This window comes from Polyodon spathula, chromosome 15 (assembly GCF_017654505.1).
Source record: "Polyodon spathula isolate WHYD16114869_AA chromosome 15, ASM1765450v1, whole genome shotgun sequence".
NCBI classification, from domain to species: domain Eukaryota; kingdom Metazoa; phylum Chordata; class Actinopteri; order Acipenseriformes; family Polyodontidae; genus Polyodon; species Polyodon spathula.
Genome location: NC_054548.1, coordinates 15,083,581 through 15,096,150, shown reverse-complemented (window position 1 = coordinate 15,096,150; position 12,570 = coordinate 15,083,581). Strand labels below are relative to the sequence as shown.

The 12,570-nt window shown below is 37.3% G+C and overlaps 1 protein-coding gene across 5 annotated transcripts in view; it reads right to left on the bottom strand.

The window, feature by feature from the left end:
* Window positions 1-12,570, bottom strand: part of LOC121327536 (protein Shroom2-like) — a 77,047-nt gene that overhangs the window by 24,612 nt on the left and 39,865 nt on the right. For 3 of the 5 annotated variants that reach the window (XM_041271612.1, XM_041271610.1, XM_041271611.1), the window contains one exon: window positions 685-786. The exons of the other annotated variants lie outside the window; for them this stretch is intronic. In XM_041271612.1, coding sequence (XP_041127546.1) covers window positions 685-786 — 102 coding nt within the window. The remainder of the gene's footprint in view (window positions 1-684; window positions 787-12,570) is intronic. 5 annotated transcript variants of the gene reach the window in all.

Here is a 12,570-nt window from a genome sequence, read left to right as displayed (position 1 = left end):
CAGAAGAGTGACTGTGTGGGAGAGACAACCTTAAAACCAGGTGGGTTAGGAGTTTAGAGTAATGCTTGGACAGGTCAGAGCAGTGCTTTGCCATACCATCAGCTGCATGACTGTAAACTTATTACTGTAACCCCTCCCCCCTCCCCCTTTTTGATACAACAATTTCAGGAAAAAGCCTATAGGTCACAACGGTGTATAAGTCACTCCCCCTAAAAATACCTTGAAAATAGACTTATACAAAAGGTTTTTACAGTAGTTTTCAATCTGAAAAAAATGATTCAATATATTCAATGCGAAGCACTACAACACAAGACGAGGACACATCATTCTACCACAAAGCACAAAAGAACAATGAGGGGTAATGTGATACAGCAATAGGGCACACTGAAGACCATCACTGGAATGAGGGGTAATGTGATACAGCAATAAGGCACACTGAAGACCATCACTGGAATGAGGGGTAATGTGATACATCAATAAGGCACACTGAAGACCATCACTGGAATGAGGGGTAATGTGATACAGCAATAAGGCACACTGAAGACCATCACTGGAATGAGGGGTAATGTGATACAGCAATAAGGCACACTGAAAATAATTTTTTAGGGTTACTGCACATGATCTGAGAGAGGGCAGGAAAGGAGTGGATAACGTTGCCTAGAAGTGGTTATTTTTGTACTGTACCTCATGGAACTCCTCAAAATCTTGGTAAGAAAGCTCCTGGCCACATGAACGTCAGTTTCTGAAGGCATTTTCTGTGCTACAATATCCATCATTTTCATCTTCCTGGGTAACAGGGAGGAGGGAGGAACAACTGATTTCAATGAAGTCTAGAAAGTAGGGTTTTAACTGTAAAAAGAGCTACTGTATGGAAGCTCAACACAAATTCCAACAAAAGTTCAACTGCTAAAAATCAGATGGACTGGATATAGTATATCAATTTGCTAAACTTATTATAAAATAGTAAACTTGGGAGATCAGATAGAGGAGAGGCTCCCTTAAACTTTCTATAAGTTCAATCCAGAACAAGTTAACCTATCAAAAGTTGGGGTTGGTTGGGGGGATTAATGGCCTGTGGATCACTTATGAAACAAGATCAGCAGTTTCATAGGCTGTCCAAGCTGTTGTTTCAGATTAAAAGACTTAAAGTTCTGGATGTCAAAAGATTTAGTGCACATAGAGTACAGTATGTCTTTATCAGTGGAAACGCTAAGAAATAGAACAATTTATCAAGATCTCAGATACTTGGTTTGATTGTTAACTTAAGTAACATTTCTATTGATCAACACCAACCATAAGCACATTTCCATTGTTGACTTTAACCAGCTGCTCCTATACTTTCCAATCTCCATAAAGGCCTACACTATCTGAATAAACTGATAAATTAGCTGAACTCAATTGTTGGTTTCAAGATAACTAGAATTAGCCATGATTATTTTTGCAGTAACATTGTCAGTGGTAACAGATGACAGACAGACAGATGACACATATTGTAGATATACAGTAATATTCTACATTTAAAAGATACAATAAAAACAGGTAATAATATCCCAAAAAATTATAAATAACTAATAGAGAGCCGTACTGCTGATTTTTGGCGTCCTGTCTAACACTTTACCAACTTGATTCTTGTTTCTGCTCATCCAGTTCTACATTATGCTCATTTATATATAGTTGCTGTTGTAACAAACAAAAGTTAACACTGTATTTCCACATTCAAATCTGTAAACTCCCCTTGGCTAGGGCAGAGGATATTGGATCTGTAAACTCCCCTTGGCTAGGGCAGAGGATATTGGATCTTTTCAAGATGACGGCTTAAAAACAAAGGAAGGCAATTTTATTTGACAATTTAAATGTAGAATCATCATTGTTCATATAAATAATAAATGCGTGGCTACCAACAGATAATTCAATTGCAAAACCTAATGTCTGAAGTTCCAGATGCAGTGTTTATAAGTAATCGATAAGGGAAGATTCTGAGTCGCTTCACAGTGGATGTTAACTGTCTTATTGGGATAATGTACAGATTTTGTATTTACAACAGAACATCAAGTACAATAAACACTGATGTTAGAAATTTTGTCTGGCAGGAACTTTGTCATGCTCTCCATCCAACTTTCAAACTACAATCACAAACTACAGTCTGTGTAATTTTCTGCACTTCAAACACACGGGATACTGCAGGACAATGGGCCTGAAGGCCAGTGTTACCCAACACAAACACGACATTAAGATGAACTAAGTTGAACTGGGAAACTAGACAAATGTTTATGCTAATGCAGTCAGTGTGTTTTGTATATGCTAAAATGTCCCTCTTCTGTATTGGACTTTAGCTGCCAGAATATGGTAACTTACAAGCCAACAAAAGTATTAATATTCATAGGGAGTTTGCACGTCATTCAGAGTATTCTGAAAAAGGATGGAATATTAGTATGAACTGGATTTGAATGAAGCAAGTCTGTGCTATTCCTTGAGACCTGTACTCCAAGGTCTTGCTAACATGACTGTAACAGAATGGCTTACAGGGATCCTAATGATGACTAATTTATTGAGGATTGATGGGTAAGCTGGCAATACTATACTCTAGATATTTTCTGTAGAGATACGCGGTTACCAGTTTGGTGAATCTGCTTCCCAACTCATGCAAATTCCCTAAATGCAGCCCGCAAGCCTCACATAGGGATCACAACTGATATTTATATTACCAGTATCGTCAGTACTGCAGCTGTGTTGCCTCAGATATCCAAAACCACTGAATCAATCACTCGTGCAGTTGGGAAAAGAAGCAGCCAACTGCTTACTACTTTGTCATATGTGCGCTTTTTAAAAAAAAAAAAAGAAACTTGATGAACAGAATTTGTACAATAAAACTAAATATTAATAAGGTTACTTGTGTACAACTACATGATTATGCAGCACTACTTTTTTATATTTACTTCAGGATTTATTTTACAAAATTAAAATATGTCCCTTTATTGTCCAAGATTTAAAATCATCCTTAAAATTATTGTGCAAACTGCACAGTAAAACACACAGGCCTCAGATTTGAATCCAGAGATGCCACTTCTACAGCAGCGAAGATGTGAACTACTTTCAATCAAAAGCAGCTTTTTTGAGAGAAGAGATTAGAGAAATGGTGTTCAAATTTTTAAGAAAGAAGAACAGTTAGAGATGACAAGTTTCATCTGACAAACACACAAGACAATGTACAAAGACAAGCCAACGAAGAAGTCAAACACAGTAGCGGGAAGAAACACAGTTGGAGGCTCAGAGGAACCCTCACAATAGATAAAAAGGAATACTTACCAGACTCCAGAGAACAACTTATCATAACTAGAACAAAAAAATAGAACAATCCTTTTATAGAGTACAAAGCAGTACCTCACTAAAAAATGGAACTCTACAGTATGGGGTCACAAACCATAAAAAAAGTAGATTGAAACCTTTCTTCGCTGTGCTCCAGTGCACTTCAGTGCAGTCTATGCATTCCTCAGGCACTTCAAAAGATAGGCAGGCACAATGGGAGCTCTACAAACAAGCAGACTTTGAGTTTTGGCATCAGGGCTGCAGCACACTTGTTTCTTCCACAGCAATAATAATAATAATAATAATAATAATAATAATAATAATCAACAACAATAATAATAAAAAAGACGGCAATTCCAAAAGCACGCCACATGCATTAGTGGTCAATGGACTTATCTAACTCACTACATTCACCCTCCTCCTCAAAACAAAAAAGGAGCGGGGTATTGTCACTCTCCCACCCCCTAGCCCTCCTGAAGGTAATCCAGCAGTTAGCCTCCCTTGATTGGTTGACAGCCCATAACAAATGAAGCGAAAATGCAGGGTCTGCTGTTCATACGCTGCTATTGTATATAGCAGTCCTGGGCTGTCCAACACCCAATGCTCTTTCTCCTATAACTATGGTAACACGTTTACTCAATTAGCAGGTAGACTTCACAAACATCCTTCCATCTACAAAGCTGTTTAGCCAGGAAAGGTTTCTTCCACCCAGCTCCAAGGAAAAGCTTTTTATATACAATATTACAAAAGGAGGCACACATTGGAATTCATGATTTCAGCAGGTTAAAGTTGAATCGGTGTTGTACTGCATACGGTATATGGCTGAAGCTAGAAGAGTACACATGTGGACTTCAAAAGACGAGAAGCTTTAGGCACTGTAATTATTCTTTCGCATATTTGTAAAAATTGACAGAATGTAGAACCAACAGATTCTGAACCTAAAAACTACATAATTGTACAATATGTTTTAGCACAGTACGCAAACCAGGTCACCAGTTTTTTTTTTGGTTTCGTTTGTTTTTGTTTTTTTTAATATCACAGGCCTACGTGTTCAAGTTATTAGATTACTGTACAGTCATGTTATCTCACAACATCTTCGTGTCATCTGTAAAATAACAGCAGGCATCTTTGTTGGTTTGTGCACCGAATTGTCTTGGAAACGGTCAGGAACCAAGTTTGTAATTCTTTATCCATATTGAATCAGTGGCTCTACTCCTGTCGCGAGAACTTAGAAAACAGAGGAATGTCTTTGTATTCCGTGATCCTGACTTGGGAGTTCAAAAGGTCAAAGGTTTCCCCCAATCCTTATTCGTATGTGCAGTTTACCTTTGTCACGATGACCTTCATCACCTACTTTGTGATATAATGAGTGTGAAGAACATACAGAATACAAAAATTGCCTGTAATATGTTTCTAAAGTCTATGTGTACCATGACTTGCAATACTTTAACAGTACAATATTTGAGCCTTGTTGGAACTGTAATGATATCCCTATCCATTAGTGACAGTGCAATCAGTTCTTAGGCTCTCCATTGAAAAAATAAATTGTCAACCACTCTAGTAATTCCCCCTCCCAACACCCTTAAAAATGAATCAGTGTGGGGCAGAGACAGCTGTGTGCATCTCCTTGTTCAAATGAGGGCACAGTGAAGCCAGTCTCGCACCTGCCATGCACGTTCCTTAAATACCAATTACAAACACTGCATGTTTGTAATTCTTTATATAAGCTCCTTCAATTCAAACTGCTCATTTACATTCAAATCACACCCACCAAACCCTTACTCATTATGATTTGGTTCCAGGGGCTCTAGTAGCTGCCTTGCTACATGCACCATTTTACTGAGCTTGTTCAGATCGTGTTGCCAAACTATTGACTAAAACAATACCATAAAGGAATGGTTCCAAGATTAACACCTTTAATTGAAGGCACTGGAATTCAGAAGAAAAACTATGCTACTCTGCTTCCTAGTTGTATACATGTACCTTTAACTGTAGTCAATTAACAAGCATGTCAGTGCTATTCATCCCCACTATGACTGGACATCCAGGGTATGAGAATCATTTTTGTTCACTGGTTAGCAAGAGGGTAAAACAGTATAAACTTCTTCTGACACAAAAATGTCCCCGGTAACAAAGCAGGATTAGGCCTACAGACCTAGTTTTGTCAGTAATTTACAGAATACACAACAGGAATCTTAAAGATCTATAATACAGCCAGCCAGATGCTGTTTTGTGGATTCAGGTGAGGCACTGTACTGTACAGTATATTAAAAGGCATATATCCAACCAATCCAGAATAATTAAGACTGAAAAAAAACAATGACAAACTGGACTCTATACAACAGGATTCAATCTGTTGCTCTTGTATGCTTCTGTGAAGGTTAGTAAATGGGGTACATTTGTAAATATACATAACAATCCCTTTCAGATGAATGTAGTAATAGCTACAAGTGCCCAAGTGGATCTATACCAACATTAGCACTTGTACTAATCAAACAATGAATACTCTAATCACTTTTTCATGGTATCTAAAACATTTCTGTAGATATGTGGTTCAAGTAATTATAAACACAGTACATAGGTAGCAGACCAACAGTATTGCATGTTCACCATCTCCTGAGCAAACTGACACTGCATCACTCAAGTTATCAATTTGTTTGCTTGTCATATTCCTTAACAGTTGCACCTGACAATTAGACTATGTCACTAACCTCTGTTAAACTTTGATAATGTGTTCCACTGACCTTTACAGTTTTGCAAATATTTTTCTACTAAAGCAGAAATGGCTGGAGGTTATTCAAACTTAACAGACTACAGTAGTTCAGGGTTGATTCAATCAGTGGCTCAGCAGATGACCTTTGAGCAGATTTTTATTAAATACCTTGCGATGTGGAAGGTTGTTTGGAGCAAGAGCTTCAGTTACTCAAAGCGAGGTCCAAAATACTGATGTTATTATAATAATTAATTGGATAGTGTAGATTTGTAATGTTACCTAATAACAAATTAAGATTCCAGGGAAATAGCACAAGCTCTTATTGTGGCATCAGACTTTGTTCCTTTCCATTATGCAACCCATTGCTTATGTTGCCCCTTTAAAATCATTGAAACTCTTAAAATCAAGCTGTACATAGCTGGTTTACATCAGCAGTTTCCAATCACCAGCATTGTCATTTGACCGTGTGACGCGTGGGTACACTGCTTTGCTGCCTGTGAGAATTTAGCAAAACTCTGAAATGTAACTTCTTGTTATCTGGATTTCTTCTGACATTGGTGAAGTGAAGAAGAAACACAGATGTTAACTATTAATGTGCTTTGTCTCACACCATGCATCATACTAGAGAAATAAGAGCAATTTGGTCAAGAAAATTTGGTCAAGAAAATTACATAAGCTAGCTGTATATCTGTGCTGTACAAAGTAATTGCTAAGCTCAGCTCAGAAACGAACATCTACACTGATGGCAGCTCAGAAAACTAACACCTCTGATGCCCTGAAAGCTGGGCTCAGAAGAAAATAACATCTGCACTGATGCCAGCTCATAACACCATCAACTGGGACTTGTATGTGAGATCACTGATGTACTGCATTTAATTTGCTCCTGTTTGTATTTTAATTCCTGAATAAACTCTTATGGATTGACTTTATCTGAAGAAGACTGATTGATTATTTGAGAAGAAATCAAACCTCTTATATTTGGCGAGCAGAGCTAGGCGCATTTGAAATCCGACCATGGGACCCTGGATGGTAGCGCAGGACCCTGAAGTGACTTGTACTAATAACACTATAGACTGGTGTATGGGGCTGTGGGACATATTCCCTGCGTATGATAATACATGAACATGTATTAGAAATGTAACTGGATTCAATAATGAAATTGTGCGTCTTGAGAAACAGTGTAAACTGTTGTGTCTTGAGAAGGGGGCCTGTGGTTTGCAGACAGAATGAACTATGTGACCTAATGATTTAGGACCGGCGCCTGAACTGGATTAAGCTGAGTGGACAGTTGAATTATGTACCAATAATTCACAAGTGCAAAACAGGGAAGACAAACTAGCAATGTCCCAGTGGAAAAGGACATTAAAACAGCAAAGGACTGTGATTTTAAAAAAAGACAAGATACACAAATGATCTCATGAAAGTGGCTATTTAGCAGAGTGAGAAAGACTATAAATATCCAAGCAAAATTGAGCATTTTGCGCTCCACATCAAATGCTAAACAAGGTGCTGTCACTTACTAAGCAAAGCTGCAACTCCAGGACTATGCCTAAAAACAGAACCAAGACGGGGAAGCAAGTTGCAAGCGAGTCAACGACCACGAAAAATGAGACTGAGGCCCTGCTGAAGGACTGCCGTAAAACTTAGAGACTTATCAGACAACCCAATCTAGGTCTACTGTACACCTAAAACCACAGTATCCAAAAGAAACTGTGCCCTGCTACCAGCATAGGTAAAGAATCAGCAAAGAGGATAGAGCAGACTGACGCTGTTGTGGATCCTATACCAAGGACATATAGACTTTGTTGCAGATGTTTGTTGATTCTATTAAGAATTGAAAGCTTTACTACCAAGTTTGATCCAACGTGGGATTGAAGACTTCATTGCTGAGAGGAGAGCTTTTGTACTGGACACTTCAACAGATTGAGTTTCCAAGCCAGCAGACCAAAAGTCTAAGCTTCAAGGAACCGTTGAGTATAATTCCAGTTGCATTTTCCTTTCATGGAACTAAATTTATTCATTGTAATACATTCACATAGAACTGAAATAACGTGTGAAATAACTTTTAGTGAAACTTGATGAACTAAGTAATCTACCTTGTTGTATGAAGTTTTTCTTTAAAAGTAAACTTGCCATATACTTAATCTATATACCATTAATAAGCTTAATGTGATATATGCTAACATTGTCTGCATCTCACCTGAGGCTGTGTGCTTGGATGTGTGCGTGTGTGTAGGTGTGTGTGTGTGTGTGAGTGAGCGACTAGCTATGTCACAGCTTGCTCGTGCTGCAGTTTGTGTGTGAGGAGACAGGCAGTGTCATATTTCAATTGCCTGCTAGCCAGCATGAGTGTAGTGAGAGGTTTTTGAATTGTGTTTGTACTTAGAGACTAATTGATTTACTTTATGACTTTTCTGAGATCCATTTTATTTTTGTTGTGTTAAGATCCCTTGAGAATAGCGAACATTACATTTCAGAAATCTTTATTGCTGTCAATTGCTCAGGTTATATACTTGTTTGTGACATTTGACACATGAAATAATATGCTGTATAATGTCCCTAGAGCCAGGTTGTGTACAGACGTATGACACATGAAACACATCTGTGAATCTGGGTACGTTGCTCAGCTTGTGTGTTTGTGCAGCATTTGACAAATGACACATTACTCTGCAGAATCTTGGTAATGAGATTAGGTACTACTGAAACTGTACACGTCCTACTGGGCATCTCAAAACCAGAAATTAGAAATTGTTTGACTTGACTTTCTTAAAGTATACAGTGTCTGTAATCCACACAGAGGCAATTGGAGTATAAACCTTAATTAAACATTCATATCAACTTGAATATATGAGGAGTGTTTGAACGATAAACTCCACTTACGGACCTCTAATGTGGCTACAAATGTTTAAATTCAAGTGCAATAAAGCTACAACAAAAAGCATATGCTTTCTGTTGTCTTAGAACCCATCTTAGAGAAAGAAAAAGAAAGTCAAGCCAAGTAAAGGAAATTGCCATAAAACTTTAAATAAATGCCCCAATTTTACAATGTTTGCCAGTAGCCCCGGCGCCTACTGGAGACCAACAACTATTTGAGACGCTGCGTTTATTATGCGAGATCACTAACACTAAAGACAGCCCTGTAACAGAACACAAGCATGTATTAAAGGCTTGCAGCACAAGAAAAAAAAAACAAATATGGTTTTAAAATTAATAAAAGCAGTAAATATCATCTTTATTAACACATACTGTATTTAATGTTCACCCTCAAAACGTGTACATTGGTAAGCATGGACAATCGATGAAAAATTAACCGGCAACAAATCTTCATTGCAAAACAACCGCATGAAAGACTGTGTTAATATGAAAAATAAGTTCATACTGTTGGCCCACAACACACTAAAAAAATGCTTCAAACTGTTTAAAGATTAACAATAAAATCAATAGAAGTACCAGATTTATCACAAAACTAAAACCAATTTGTTTTTATAATGTGTACGTTGATAAATAAGGAACAAAATACGAATATTCACTACAAGACTCAAATTTTATGTTTAAGACATGGGTGGATTTGAACACCTATAAATCAAATACATATATGGAGTACAGATTACATGATAAACAGAGGGTATATTATTTTAGTTAAAACGACACTGGAAAGCAGCAAAAGGGATGTGCTTGCATTTGATTGCCGCAATGTTTTCAGTATTAACCTTTACCCCGTCTGCATTCAAGAAACACTTACAGATAAATGTAATTCTGTTAAAAACTAAAAATGTGTTATTGAAGTGTACTGGTAATTCTGTAATCAGTATAAGCCAGACATGGCTATATTTTGTCTTGATTGCATGAATTGGTAGGAAGCGTCAAATTACAAATTGGTAATACTAATTCCAACAGTAATGAAAGCAGGGACTATTATATTGCTAATTTGGTAATGTGGTTATTTTAATGGTTAAATTTAGCTATCAATTAAGTACATTTGAAACTTTTTGCTTTTGATAGAAGAAAAAAGGGAATGCAACAGAACTGTTGTCTTTACTTGTAAAGCAAAACAATGCAAAGAGATAATAGGGATTTAAGAGATTGATTTTTAGTGCTGCCATAGAACAGCAGCAGCACACTTGATTGACAACAGTGTCATTCTTAAATGCTTCATGCGTTTAGGTTTTTGTTTTTAAAAGATAAGGAGCTGTTATGTTTAAACTTAAAAAAAATATATAAACACATACACACACATATATATATATATATATATATATATATATATATATATAGAGAGAGAGAGAGAGAGAGAGAGAGAGAGAGAGAGCGAGAGAGAGAGAGAGAGAGAGAGAGAGAAAAAATAGATGGGCTTTAGTGAGTTAAAGGAAAATAATTCCATCTAGTGTTTGTGACGTCATAAATTACGGAACCGAAAGTAGAGTAATTTATAAACTGTCACAAAAACCCAAGAGGGAATTGTTTTCCTGCAACTCACTGAATCATAAGCATACCCTTATGATGCTAATATTAAAGAAGACAAGGTTCAGCAGTACAGTTGGGTTTTTTTAAACTTAGTGTTTCAGTGCTGTACAGACGTTCTATGTCGTTATCCGTTAGTGCTTCAGCTTTATTTGGATGATTGCCTTAACCTTGTTTTAAATTTCCCGTTCCTCTCCAGTTTCTCTGAGATACAAATGTACAAGCTTTTTTTTACCAGCTGAATTAATTGTGGAGTATTTTGTGGCAGGAGAAAACAAATATTTACTCAGAAACAACTAGGATACAGGACTGCTGGCCTATTATTTTTTCTTTTATCCTGACAGGCAATTTCAGTCAGAATGAACCATTTTTTTCTCTGCTGCCAGCACTGCTGTCCAACAATAGCAAATAGCTGTCAGCTTTACAAAATAGAAATGTTCAGCATTCATCAGTCTGTGAATGTCGGTAACACGCAAACAATAGAAGAAGCAGTCGTAATCACAGACCAGGCTTATAGAAGATCATCCAGGGAGAACACCCCGACACCCCCCCCTCCCCCTTAGTTATTATTGGCTGAATGACAAAGCACTGGCTAACGTCACAGTGTTAATTCAGGATGACTGAGCTGATGAAATGAGACAGACTGGCACTTACACAAGTGCTTGACAAGCCATTCGAGCAGACTGTGCCAGCCACCCAGAGGACCTGCTGAATGAACATTTACGTTGTTAAAAGTGCCTTATCAGTGTAGCTAGCCAACTGCAGCATTTCTCTCTCATTATTAGCAAAGCTTGGCAAAACATCCTTTACTGTTTTTGTTATCAGGTAAAACATTTTAAAGCCAAAATTAAGCAAGTTTTTTTTTTTTTAGTATCCTAAACTGGCATACACTGGTGCAACTATATCTATCTTTCCCTGAAACGTTGAACTACTTACAAAATAGTTAGAATAGTTCTGTCTCAGTTACACATATGTAACAGGAGATGGATTTACCAGTGAACAGGAGGATGATGGGAAATGTAGTTCTGACGGGTCCATGCAGGTACATGGGAAGCCATCTTGAGGCAGGGAATCCAATTTAATAGTTTTAAAAAAGTGGTCAAAAAAAATAAATACTATACACACACCTTACATATACAGCTGTAGGAACATGTGAGAACATGTAACACAATAAAATAAAAAGGTCCTTATGTGCCCTTTAAGGAAACAATGGTCTTGCACGTTTCACTCTACGTCAATTATACAGATCGTGTATTGTAACTGCCACTGAATAAACAAACAGACAGATATTTTAAAGCAACCCGAGGGAGCACACTGTATACTGTACTCTAGCACCTGGAAAAAGATGACAAAAACGTCACTAAAATTCCAATCCAGCTAACGCTAAATTCAGTAATGAACAGGATCAACCTTCTTCAGTCAGACAGATTTACGGCCATTGAAAAACCTCAGTGTGCTTTAAATATAACAAATATATAAAAAATGTGTTTAACTCTCAAGTTGGTATATAGATTTTCTTGACAAACAGAGTTCTCACACAAGTGTTGCAATGGGATATCTCCTAAATTCAATAGAACTTCCAATTGTCAGCATCCCCCAGGATTTGACAAGTCAAGTTCTTCCTCTGCCAAATCAGTGCCTTAAGTCAGACTTAATAATGCAAAGAACACAATCAAAAGATAATAAACCAAGAATAATATTTAAATAGTGCAAACCATTATGTTCATATGGGACCACTAAATTTGAAATGATTGTATGAAAACAAACCCAACCAATTGGAAGCTTCCAGGACTGTTGTTTTAAAACCCAAGTGACTTAAAGGAATGCAGACCAAAAGACTGAGGGTTTCTGGGGTCACATGCAAAGTGCTAACGACTTAATCCGATGCAGCTGTGGGGACTGCTAGAGTAAAAAGGCAAAATTACTTAAACAAGGTATTAATAACCAACCTTGCACTGTGGAGATGCTTATCAGCTAACTAAAATACTGGCAGTAACATGTTGCCAATTGTCTTTGACTGGGGTTATCCTGACAGGATGCCCTAGCATTCCTTTCAGTGCTTTACTCTTACTCTAAACATACTATTACAT